At 43.4% G+C, this 12352-nt stretch overlaps 1 protein-coding gene across 4 annotated transcripts in view; it reads left to right on the top strand.

Moving 5' to 3' along the window:
- Window positions 1-2733: 2733 nt before the first annotated feature.
- LOC121568919 (synaptotagmin-C-like) overlaps window positions 2734-12352 on the top strand; it is a 50203-nt gene continuing 40584 nt past the window's right edge. The window contains exons 1-3 of one of the 4 annotated variants that reach the window (XM_045213470.1): window positions 2734-3145; window positions 9473-9765; window positions 10615-11041. In XM_045213470.1, coding sequence (XP_045069405.1) covers window positions 10894-11041 — 148 coding nt within the window. In that variant the 5' untranslated portion in view covers window positions 2734-3145; window positions 9473-9765; window positions 10615-10893. The remainder of the gene's footprint in view (window positions 3146-9472; window positions 9766-10614; window positions 11042-12352) is intronic. The other 3 variants (XM_045213468.1, XM_045213469.1, XM_045213467.1) reach the window with 3 other exon arrangements.

Raw genomic sequence — 12352 nt, 5'->3', positions numbered from 1 at the left:
ACTGGTCATAGAACTTCATTGACTGGTCTCTCTCTTGCCAGTCTTCAAACAAGTCTGTCAGGGACACGTCACATACCCACACATGATGAGTAATTTACATGTCTTTCCATTCAACACGTTCATTTGAAAATGTACATCTATATATCTAATGTGACTTTAATAATGAAACATCGCTTCTAATGTCATGAAGGAATGAGAAAGTAAAGATCGGGGACAGGGATGGATAGAATGGAAGGATGAAGGAAGAAAGAGGCAGAGCAATAAGTTAAACAGGGAGAGAGAGAGTAAAGGGGGGTGACGACTAAAGAGAGAGAACATAATAGAGGGAAAGGGAGTAGGAGGGAGAGAGGGGAGTCACATCAAGGAAATGAAAAGCAAGGGAAGAAGAAAGAGAGGTGTGGGCGACTCGCCCTGAGAGACGGTAGTCATGGTAACAGATGAAAATGAAGGGATGAAAGATGAATAGAGAATTTTGGTAAGAGAGGGCAAATACATAAAAACATAGCTGCTAATTAAATGTCACACTAAAAGTAAATGCAGAGCAGTTACTACATGGACAACTTAGATTCAAAGGATGGTGACGACTCTCCCTCTCTCCTATCTCTTTATATGGTCTGACCTGTAGTCAGATGGGGTCATACACCGTCTACTCTAGGGTCAAGGGGACAGGGTCAGGGATCAACATGACAGACCCCTCCCAAATCTTGAATATGTCAATAAACAGATCTTGAGAAAAGGAATTAACAGGATAGATCCTTAAAGACCAGTGTGTATGTGTGGGTGTGCGATCAATAAGGCCAGTATTTCATGGTAAGAGTGTGTGTGTGTGTGCCTGCCTGTGTGTGTGTGTGTTTGTGTGCTTGCCTGCCTATGTGTGTGTGTTATTAAAGGGGAAGAGAAGTGTTGTGCCAGTGCTTGTTCAAAAGCGACACAGTCTCAGTTTGGACAGTGGCTGCTGCCATAGGCCAGGTTTCTAGTTTCTCTCTTCTCAATCACGTTTGCCTCCAACCTTTTCTCTTCTACTCTACTTCTCCTCTTTCTCTCTCACTTTTATATCCACTCTGTCTGTTTCTGACCTGTTCTTTCACATTCTGTCTAACCCCTCTCTCTATGTATCAACCCTGTCCTCTTTCATCCTCTCTCAGCCTCTCTCTCTCTGTGCTCTACAGTGACAGTTAACAGAGGCAGCTGTTTATAGTCATTTATACGTCAGTCATCCCTCGCTCCGGGGGTTCTCCACTCGGACTCTCTCTCTCCGTCCACCATCACCCTCTTTTCCTCTCTGTGATCAGATGATCAGGAGATAAGTAATTATGACTTATTATGACTGTCTGGGATCGTTTGGAAGTATTAATTCCACACGTTTAATTATGGTAGATATTTGAGAATTGTCCTGTTAATACTATAATATTTACTGTACCTAACATAGGATATCAGTATGGCCAGTAGGACTATTGCTCAACTATTTTCAGCTATAGCGATCAAAGAGGGTTATCATTATCAGTGTTAGTCAAGCCAAAGCCTCTCATCCCCAAAACAACCATCCTCATTGAGGTGTATCTACATAAAGTCATACAGCATCATATCTGATGTCAGCCCAAGAAGTTGGCATGTTCCTTCAGTCCATCAGCCATGCATGGCTCCTGGCTGAGAATTATAATAATAAATAATATGCCATTTAGCAGACGCTTTTATCCAAAGCGACTTACAGTCATGCGTGCATAAATGGTCCCGGGGATCGAACCCACTACCTTGGCGTTACAAGCGCCGTGCTCTACCAGCTGAGCTACTGAGGACCACATTATGATTAGTTTACCTAAAAAACACATGTCCTTTGAGCTTGAAATGCTGAGAAGTGCTTAATATCCCTATTTCCACTATAGGCTAGGCCATCCTAGAGGAAAACATACCTTATATAGCCTGCCCTACACTATATTTCAACTACCTGTATCAATAATGTGTAGATAAATGTATTTGAGACAGCAGGCATCACAATCTAGGCAGCTTCTACGGGCCGAGTCCAGCCAAAGGACAAGGCAGTTGTACTTTTCTACAGTAAACACATTTGCAACTGTAAATGGAATCAAGAGGAAAGGGTAATCATAAATCAAATGTAGCCTACAATTAACACGGTAGGTAGTAACCCATAATAAGCCTACCATGAATAATTTTCAGATGAGAGGGATGACTTGACTTACTACATAACTTGAAATGGCCTGTAGCCTACGTAATGAGGCGTAGTCACTCACAGCCTCAAATTATGCGATGTCTAAACTAATTCTAGTATGATCTCATGGGCTGCCCACGGGTTGACAAAGTTTAGCAACACCACATATAGGCTACAATGGAATGCATCCCACTACAGTTGCCAACATTGATACAGTTTTAAATGATGTTGGAACCTGTATCGTGTCACGTCGTTAGATAGTCATACACACATGAAGGGGAATTATATTATCAGGACACCATGATTTGATCCTAACGAGGTGCTGCGCGCTATCACTCGTCCGGTCTCCATGGCACATACGTCGTGTCCCTTTGGCGGTGGGCCAAGCCACAGTGGTCTGTCCCCATCGCACCACGCGTCTCCTCGCCTCCAGCAACACCCCTCTCTCCTCCTAACACACTGCCTCTTCTTTCCCCTCCCCTCCTCTCTCTTCCTAACACACTGCCTCTTCCTTCCCCTCCCCTCCCCTCCCCTCCCATCCCGGGGCTCTGCTCTGCTCTCTCTGCCCTCTCTACCCCACATATACATCAGTATGTCTTTAGCACTGGTAGCGCTATACAGTCAGCGAGCGGAGACCGAGCCCGCTTAGTATTCCGAGCACAGGGGAAAGAGAAGGGAGGGGAGAGTGAAATAGAAAGAAAAAACGAGGGTGAGAAGACAGAAAAAAACATTCCAAGACAAGAAAATAGGAAAGCGTGAGAGAGGGGAGCGGAGAGATATCATATTGTTAATTTCTCCCTCTCAGTCTACCCCTCCGCCTTATCCTTCCATCCCAGGTGCAGTATTTGAGCCCATTTTCCTGTCTTGGGGTACAGGGCGGAATGTTGATTTTAAACGCGTCGCATCTGAAAAAAAAATAGGCTAGTGTTTGGAAGAAAAGGGCTTGTAGGAGAGAGCAGTCGCGGATACAACATAGAGGTATGATGATATTTAATTGTTGTCATAATAATACATGCCTATGTTCCGTTCTATAGGTTAGGCTACTCGCCATAATATCCTGTGTGATCTTGTGTCTCGTATGTGTTATAGGCTATACTGTAGCTATGTGCCACCTAACTGACTGTATGTCTGTCCGGTTCAAATATACATTTTATGCATATTTTGTGCAGTGACGTGCGAATGCAATCTATTCTATTTTAATGTATAGCCCATTTGTTCCAGCGCTATGGCATGCATATGGTAGCCTATGTAGCCTACACTGTATGATATCTCTCGCGCAAGTGTGCAGTGTGCATATCATGTATGTGGGTTTAAATGTCTGTCGGGATATAACGCCATTGCTCTCAGATAAATCCAACTTTTGAATGCATTTGCAATAGGCTATAGGCTATATTCTATAGATGTATAGGTGTATATGGTGAAACACACACACACACACACACACACACACACACACACACACACACACACACACACACAGCATGAGTAAGACAGGGGAAACATGTAGGAGCTGAAACGTGTGTAATTCCCCTCCACCCACACCCCCTTCACCCTACCCTACCCCACCCCTCTCTCCTCTTCCTTCTCTCCTCTCCCTCTCCCCTCTCCCCCCATCAAAGGCACAGTGGCTCTGGCTTTATGAGATAGACTTCCATAATAATGCAAATATTAATATTCTCCTATGTAGCCAAAGTCACAAGGATAGTTTCGATGGCTCACTAACTTTGACGTAAATGTATGTGAAATATGAAGCGAGGGCTATCCACATGCTCTGTGTCGGTGATGATAATGTCGCCCATCTGAGTATTGGTCCAGTGAGCTGCTCTGCATATATGGATGTGCAGTTTCTTCCACCAGCTCTAGTCTCCACAGGAAGAGAGCGGAACCAGTATCCCAGGGTTCCTCACTGGCCTCTCGCTCGGCTCGGAGCTCGCGCTGCGTTTCCTGTGTGATGTTATATATAATTTAGACACTTGCAGGAGCAGGCCTGGAGCAGCAGAGAGCCCTGGCATGCAGCACAGCAGACTTCAGCGTGTGTGTGTGTATTTATGTGATGATGTATGGATATAAACAGAATATTAAAACCTCCAACGTCTTATAGTTGTACTAAAAGCATGTTCGGGGCATATTGTCTATTATAGGCCAGCCTGGAGTAACCTAAAGGCTGAGTCGCAGGCAGCAAAGCTATTACCTTTAGTCAATAGACATTCGTACAAGGTCTTCAATCTTGGGCTTGTATAGCTAGTGCCATCTCCGTCACTGCCAAACACGGGAGGCAGTCCTCTTTTGTAGCGGTAAAGGTATTTCGTAGTATCTATTTACCCTTGTGCATCAGTTTGACACAGTCGGATGAGCAGAGAGCACAGATGATATCGGCCCAGACAAACATGACGCTGTGATGCGCTGGCCTCGATAGGTAGGAAGTGATGCAAAGGTCCATGCCAGTGCTGGTGAGCAGAGGTCATGACCTCTGTGTGAGTCTCGGATGGCCCTGCATTCAGTGAATTCATGTCTGAAAGGATGAGTCTAGAGGTCTGAAGTGATAGTGCACTTACAACACAAGCCCACAGAAAACAGTAGAACAGACAGCACAGAACCGAGGAGAAGATTGTAGAGTAGAGGAGAGGATGGTAGAGTAGAGGAGAGGAGAGGATGGTAGAGTAGAGGAGAGGAGAGGATGGTAGAGTAGAGGAGAGGAGAGGATGGTAGAGTAGAGGAGAGGAGAGGATGGTAGAGTAGAGGAGAGGAGAGGATGGTAGAGGAGAGGAGAGGAGAGGATGGTAGAGTAGAGGAGAGGAGAGGATGGTAGAGTAGAGGAGAGGATGGTAGAGTAGAGGAGAGGAGAGGATGGTAGAGTAGAGGAGAGGAGAGGATGGTAGAGTAGAGGAGAGGAGAGGATGGTAGAGTAGAGGAGAGGAGAGGATGGTAGAGTAGAGGAGAGGATGGTAGAGTAGAGGAGAGGAGAGGATGGTAGAGTAGAGGAGAGGATGGTAGAGTAGAGGAGAGGAGAGGATGGTAGAGGAGAGGAGAGGATGGTAGAGTAGAGTAGAGGAGAGGATGGTAGAGTAGAGGAGAGGAGAGGATGGTAGAGTAGAGGAGAGGAGAGGATGGTAGAGTAGAGGAGAGGAGAGGATGGTAGAGTAGAGGAGAGGAGAGGATGGTAGAGGAGAGGAGAGGATGGTAGAGTAGAGGAGAGGAGAAGATGGTAGAGGAGAGGAGAGGATGGTAGAGTAGAGGAGAGGAGAGGATGGTAGAGTAGAGGAGAGGAGAGGATGGTAGAGTAGAGGAGAGGAGAGGATGGTAGAGGAGAGGAGAGGAGAGGATGGTAGAGTAGAGGAGAGGAGAGGAGAGGAGAGGATGGTAGAGTAGAGGAGAGGATGGTAGAGTAGAGGAGAGGAGAGGATGGTAGAGTAGAGGAGAGGGGAGGATGGTAGAGTAGAGGAGAGGAGAGGATGGTAGAGTAGAGGAGAGGAGAGGATGGTAGAGTAGAGGAGAGGATGGTAGAGTAGAGGAGAGGAGAGGATGGTAGAGTAGAGGAGAGGATGGTAGAGTAGAGGAGAGGAGAGGATGGTAGAGTAGAGGAGAGGAGAGGATGGTAGAGTAGAGGAGAGGATGGTAGAGTAGAGGAGAGGAGAGGATGGTAGAGTAGAGGAGAGGATGGTAGAGTAGAGGAGAGGAGAGGATGGTAGAGTAGAGGAGAGGAGAGGATGGTAGAGTAGAGGAGAGGATGGTAGAGTAGAGGAGAGGAGAGGATGGTAGAGTAGAGGAGAGGAGAGGATGGTAGAGTAGAGGAGAGGAGAGGATGGTAGAGTAGAGGAGAGGAGAGGATGGTAGAGTAGAGGAGAGGAGAGGATGGTAGAGTAGAGGAGAGGAGAGGATGGTAGAGTAGAGTAGAGGAGAGGATGGTAGAGTAGAGGAGAGGAGAGGAGAGGAGAGGATGGTAGAGGAGAGGAGAGGAGAGGATGGTAGAGGAGAGGAGAGGAGAGGATGGTAGAGGAGAGGAGAGGAGAGGATGGTAGAGTAGAGGAGATGAGAGGATGGTAGAGTAGAGAAGGGCAGGATACTAAAGAGCACAAGAGAAGAGAACAGAGCTATGCTTTTTAAAGTGAGGTAGTGAAATAGAAAACTATACTATCATATTGTTATGAAAATGCAGTATGTGAAATTCATCAAACACTCAGCATACGGTAGACTATCCTGTTGCTTTTTAAGCTACTGGAGGGGTAACATCATAATAGGTCATCTTTCCTCAGGTGAAAACAAAACGTTACTGAAAATAATGCGAGGTAGATTTGAGATGACTCTACAGATAGAAGATAACAAAAAGTAGAGGGAGCGTGGGAGCAAATCGAACAAACTCCCACCAGTTTCATTGAGATGTGGCTGAAAGATCCCATTAGCTATACCTAATGGATTAACTCTCTTTTTTCTTTTCTTGCATCGTGCATATTTTCACACAACCTGTCTTTGCTCATTTAAATTTCCTCTCTCTCAAACACATAGGTTGTCGTTTTTCAAACAGAGAGTTACTTCGAATAGCAAAGGAATTCTGTTAAAAGGTAACAGTTGCTGGGCCTTTAGAGTGAAAGTCAGCCATGCATATGAGAAGACGATGAAATCTAAACCCATCCAGATGTTTGATTGAACTCTGAAATTAATCCAAACTGCTTAGCCCTTTGATCAAATTCACCACTTCTGTGGCGGTGAAAGGAAATGTGAAGTCCCTCAAGAAAGAGTCTGATGTGAAATAATGTGGAACATTTCAAAGGACGTGCTGACGTTACCATAATCTCTGCATAATAGTCACTACACAGCAGGTAATGTGATATTATACTCGTTTTTACATAATGCAAAGCTGTGATGTTGAACGTATTCTGTATGAGACATACAGTGTCAGGCTCAGGTTTGATGCCTTCCTATGAAGAGGAAACCCAGTGAAAGAGCTGAGATTTACACTCCTCTCCTATGATCCCCTGTGTGTGAAATATGTACTTTTTGGGTTTCAATGTGTCACAGTTCACACATTCACTCCTCTCCTCCTCTTCCGACTTTTCGGCTATCCTTGACAAACTGGCACAACCTCAGAGATTCATCACACTCTAGAGAGAGAGGGCCCCCGAGAGCAGGCCCAGAATCAGTTGTCCCAAAGCAAATACAAGCCTTACCCATTATAGGCCAAAAAAAACATCTGGCCTAAGACCAGTGCTTAGGGGCAATTTCAGTCAACATCATTCATCACATGTTAAATGTGTTTAGCTGGAGGGGGTCTCTGATTGGACAGTGACATTACTAACCATCAGTTTCTTGCCATAAGATTGGGCAGTAGCCTTGGTTATCCGACTCTGACCTTAGTGGACGCCTGGCTGCTCTCTGCTCCATGATTGGACAGTGACTTTACTGGTGCAAGATTAATGTTTTGTGATTGGAACGTGACCTTCCTGGTTCCCCAGTCCATGTTGGGTGTTTGGACAGTGAATTTACTTGCAATGCAGCCACCATTTTGTGATTGGACAGTGACCTCACACTGCTTACCTATTCTATGTTGTTTGATTGGACAGTGACCTTTCTGGTTGCCTAGTCTGTCTATTGTGATTGGACAGAGCACGTTCTTGGTTTTCCAGTCTCTGTAGTGTGATTAGACAATTACCTTCCCTGCTGTCCAGTCGCTGTAGTGTGATAGGACAGTGACCTTACTGGTTGACCGATCTCTGTTGTTGTGTATTGGTTGCCCAAGGTTATTGATTTAAAACAGGGCAGCAGTCAATGGAATGTCTGTGGGAGGTTTGTGTTCCTTTGTGGATGTGAGTGTCTCAGTATAGGGTGTTGTATGGAGGGAGAGCTTAGTCTGCACGTGTCTGAAGGCATATTTATCAGTAAATAATGAGGCTCAGTAAATATTTAGCTTCTAGTAAATTGCACAGCCAGGCCTAGATTACTATTGTTGCTATGTCACCACCACTGCCTCCTGCTCCCCATTTTTCCATTCCTTTCTACTTACCTTTCTATTTACCTTTCATCTCCTCCTCTCCCTCCTTTAATCTAATGCCCATATCGCTCCCCTTTTCTCCCCTCTTTCTCATACCATCTCATTCTCTCTCACATACACATCCATACACACTCTCTTTCTCTCCCCCTCTCTTTTCCTGCCTCCCCCTGATGTTCTTGCTGGCATTTGAGAGGACCAGTTTGGTGCCAGTCAGCCATTCCTCAGATTGAGATATGCTGGGTTTTAAAGTCACACTCAGAAAGATTTACTATCTCAGTCTGGATGGAGGGGAGTGGAGCGGGGATACAGACTGGGGTGTTGGGTTGGGGGTAGCGTTTTAATACGCTAATCTCAGACTCATTTTTTACAATGGAGCGAGCTGAGATGGACAGATAAATGGACCTTGTTTAGTCTGAGTTTCCTTTCTGAACCTGATCCAGACGAATTGACTGACCTAATATGCCGATCAGCAGTTTTCAGATAGAGAGAAAGAGCGTGAGAGAGAGAGTGAGAGAGAGAGAGAGAGAGAGAGAGAGAGAGAGAGAGAGAGAGAGAGAGAGAGAGAGAGAGAGAGAGAGAGAGAGAGAGAGAGAGAGAGACGAGGAAGGAGGAAGAGCACCAACATGTCCGTTCCTGAGTCTTGTCCTGAGTGAAATACAGTATGTCTCTTCTTAATGCTGTGATGGATTGATGGATGGCTGGCCAGGGAGATAGATGGACATATAAGCAGCACTTTGCTAGGGAGGGTGCCAGTCACTGCACAAATACTGACGCTGACATTTCACAGAACCACAATCATCAAATGATCAATAGATGTTCCTTTGGCTGAACAGGGTTCACATTCGACAAGTGGGCCTACCTCTCGCTGATACAACGTCTCACTGATGAGAAATCTTATTCGCCAGATGTAATTACAGTATGCCAGTTATTAATGTGAATGTAGTCATTCATTAATTTGTGTATTTTTAGACATACTTCTACCATATATCCCTGTAGACACACAGACCATGAGAAAGGGAGATAGCTATATAGAAAGAGAAAGTTGGGGCATTGACCTGCTTTTTGGAGACAGAATGAGTTCAAAACAAAGGGAGAATGTTAAGGAGCTCTGGAAATAGAGTTCTCTGACAAAAGGACAATGAGGACACAACGTCTGTCTGTATGAGCACTTAAAACACTAACAGTCCTGAGATTTTACATTCCATGTACTACTAAGATCATCCAAACAACAAGAGACAAATTGTAATACAATCTCTATCACAATCTCTGTGGATTTTGTCCTTGACCTCATTCAGTAATGTGTTCTCATTGTCTTTCAGGTGATGTTGGAGCCATTTATAAGACATTCTATGAATCTAGGTTGGAGGAAAACCAGGAAAACTACTGCATTCCATTGAATCCTCTTCGAACTACATTACCCAGAGCTGAACCGTGCTCTAATGCTGTTAGAGCTTTCCCTATCTCTGGGACATTAGAAAAAGAAGAAGACGAACTAGTATAAGGTTATGAATTTGTTGGAAGCATAACCAAGTGCTGTTCAGCTGTATCTTGGTGGAGAAGACATTTCAAACATGACAGGGACTCCTAGGCTTTACAAACAACTCTAATACAGGTATGTTGAATTGAATAAAAAATGGACCATAAACCAGGTTTCCATCCAACCATTAAATGCGGATGAATTACCTGACGTAGGAAAAAAGTCACGACTGGGCTGATGGAAATAGGAAATGTCAGTTCAAATTCATAAATGTCGACAGACAATTTGTTCGTTCGACATGGTGGGATCTTTTTGTGTCTGTAAAATTAGTTATGCGAGAAATGGTGGTGGAAATGCCTTAATGCGCAAATATTGATATAATAACCATCATATCGAAAATAAACATGGAGTCACGCGATGACAAGTTGTAGACCTACCACCAGGACGTGGAAGAGCATGAAAAGTTTATAGGCAGATTAAATAAGTCATGATGAACTTCACACGGTGGTTAAGTGCACGGTGATCATGCAAATTTCCAATAAGCTAAATATCAAGGGTAGGCTATTATTTGAATGCTGGTGATATGATGATCGGTGGTGCTTGGCTGCCAATTGCCATATCAGCGAACTCTTGTCTAGAGAGGATGCGCCAAAACCAGATTGGGCATGTTTGCTATTTATCGCAACAATTTCTGTGACAAAACCATCGGTAAAGTAAAAAACTAATATTTTTTATTCGCTACATGAGAACTTAACCGGAAAAGTGCTTTTTATGTGCACTATGTCATCACGCACAGCCTTTTATCCGCAGCAGGTCAGTTTGATGGAAACACACCTCTTGTGGGAAAATGCAGATTTAGCAGTTTTAGAATATTTGCATGAAAATCTGTCACCAATTGGCTATATCCTAACAATGATAACAGTACCTATTTATACATCATCTTTCACCTTCTTTTCCCTAATCTTTTTCATTCATTCCTCTCAGGAAAAGCCAAAGGGGTGGGTTTGGCTCACACATTTATGGGCGTGTCAGTCAAGGAGGGTCTCTGCTAGTCTCCTCCTAAGTAGACAGCGCCTGATAGAGCCCCTCCCCTTATTCCTGGATTGGTCCAATCTTCACTGGCCCCAATCTTCTCTCCAGACCCTCCAAGGAAGGTGGCCGGATCTAAGCTCTCCTCACCCAGGTGCCGTCCGTTTGGTGAGGGCAGCGAGGGCTGTGCTGTGATTGGTTGACTGCGGGTGGGAGTGCAATGCAGATTGGAGGATGTCGGGGGACTGGGATGAAGACCACCTGTGTAAGAAGGCACTCACTCTGGTGGAGGAGTTGTGCTTACACTCCTCAGCGAAGGACAGCCATGAAGCCAGCTGCCGAGACTTCGTCTACATGATGAGGGGACAGCAGCACGAAACAGGTAACCACACAGTAACATACAGGAATCATTAACAACACAGTAACATAAAGGAATCATTAACAACACAGTAACCTACAGTACTATACAGTAACATACAGGAATCATTAACAACACACTAACATACAGTAATATACAGGAATCATTAACAACACAGGCACATACAGTAACATACAGGAATCATTAACAGCACACTAACATACAGTAACATACAGGAATCATTAACAACACAGTAACATACAGTAACATACAGGAATCATTAACAACACACTAACATACAGTAACATACAGGAATCATTAACAACACACTAACATACAGTAACATACAGTAACATACAGGAATCATTAACAACACACTAACATACAGTAACATACAGGAATCATTAACAACACAGTAACATGCAGTAACATACAGTAACATACAGGAATCATTAACAACACAGTAACATATAGCAACATATAGTAACATACTGGAATCATTAATAACACAGTAACATACAGTAACATACAGGAATAATTAACAACACAGTAACGTACAGTAACATTCAGGAATTGTTAGCAACACAGTAACATACAGTAACATACAAGAATCATTAACAACACAGTAACATACAGCAACATATAGTAACATACTGGAATCATTAACAACACAGTAACATACAGTAACATACAGGAATCATTAACAACACAGTAACATACAGTAACATACAGGAATTGTTAACAACACAGTAACATACAGTAACATACTGGAATCATTAACAACACAGTAACATACAGTAACATACAGGAATTGTTAACAACAGTAACATACAGGAATAATTAACAACACAGTAACATACAGTAACATACAGAAACATACAGTAACATACAGGAATCATTAACAACACAGTAACATACAGTAATGTACAGTAACATACAGGAATCATTAACACACAGTAACATACAGTAACATACAGTAACGTACAGGAATCATTCACACACAGTAACACACAGTAACATATAGTAACATACAGGAATCATTAACAACACAGTAACATACAGTAACATACAGGAATAATTAACAACACAGTAACATTCAGTAACATACGGTAACATGCAGGAATCATTAACACACAGTAAAATACAGGAATCATTAACACACAATAACATACAGTAACATACAGGAATCATTAACAACACAGTAACATACAGTAACATACAGGAATCATTAACACACAGTAACATACAGTAACATACAGGAATCATTAACAACACAATAACATACAGTAATATACAGTAACATACAGGAATCATTAACAACACAGTAACATAAAG

The sequence above is a fragment of the Coregonus clupeaformis genome, unplaced genomic scaffold (genome assembly GCF_020615455.1).
Source record: "Coregonus clupeaformis isolate EN_2021a unplaced genomic scaffold, ASM2061545v1 scaf0112, whole genome shotgun sequence".
In the NCBI taxonomy this organism is placed as follows: domain Eukaryota; kingdom Metazoa; phylum Chordata; class Actinopteri; order Salmoniformes; family Salmonidae; genus Coregonus; species Coregonus clupeaformis.
This window is presented reverse-complemented; position numbering and strand designations above follow the sequence as displayed.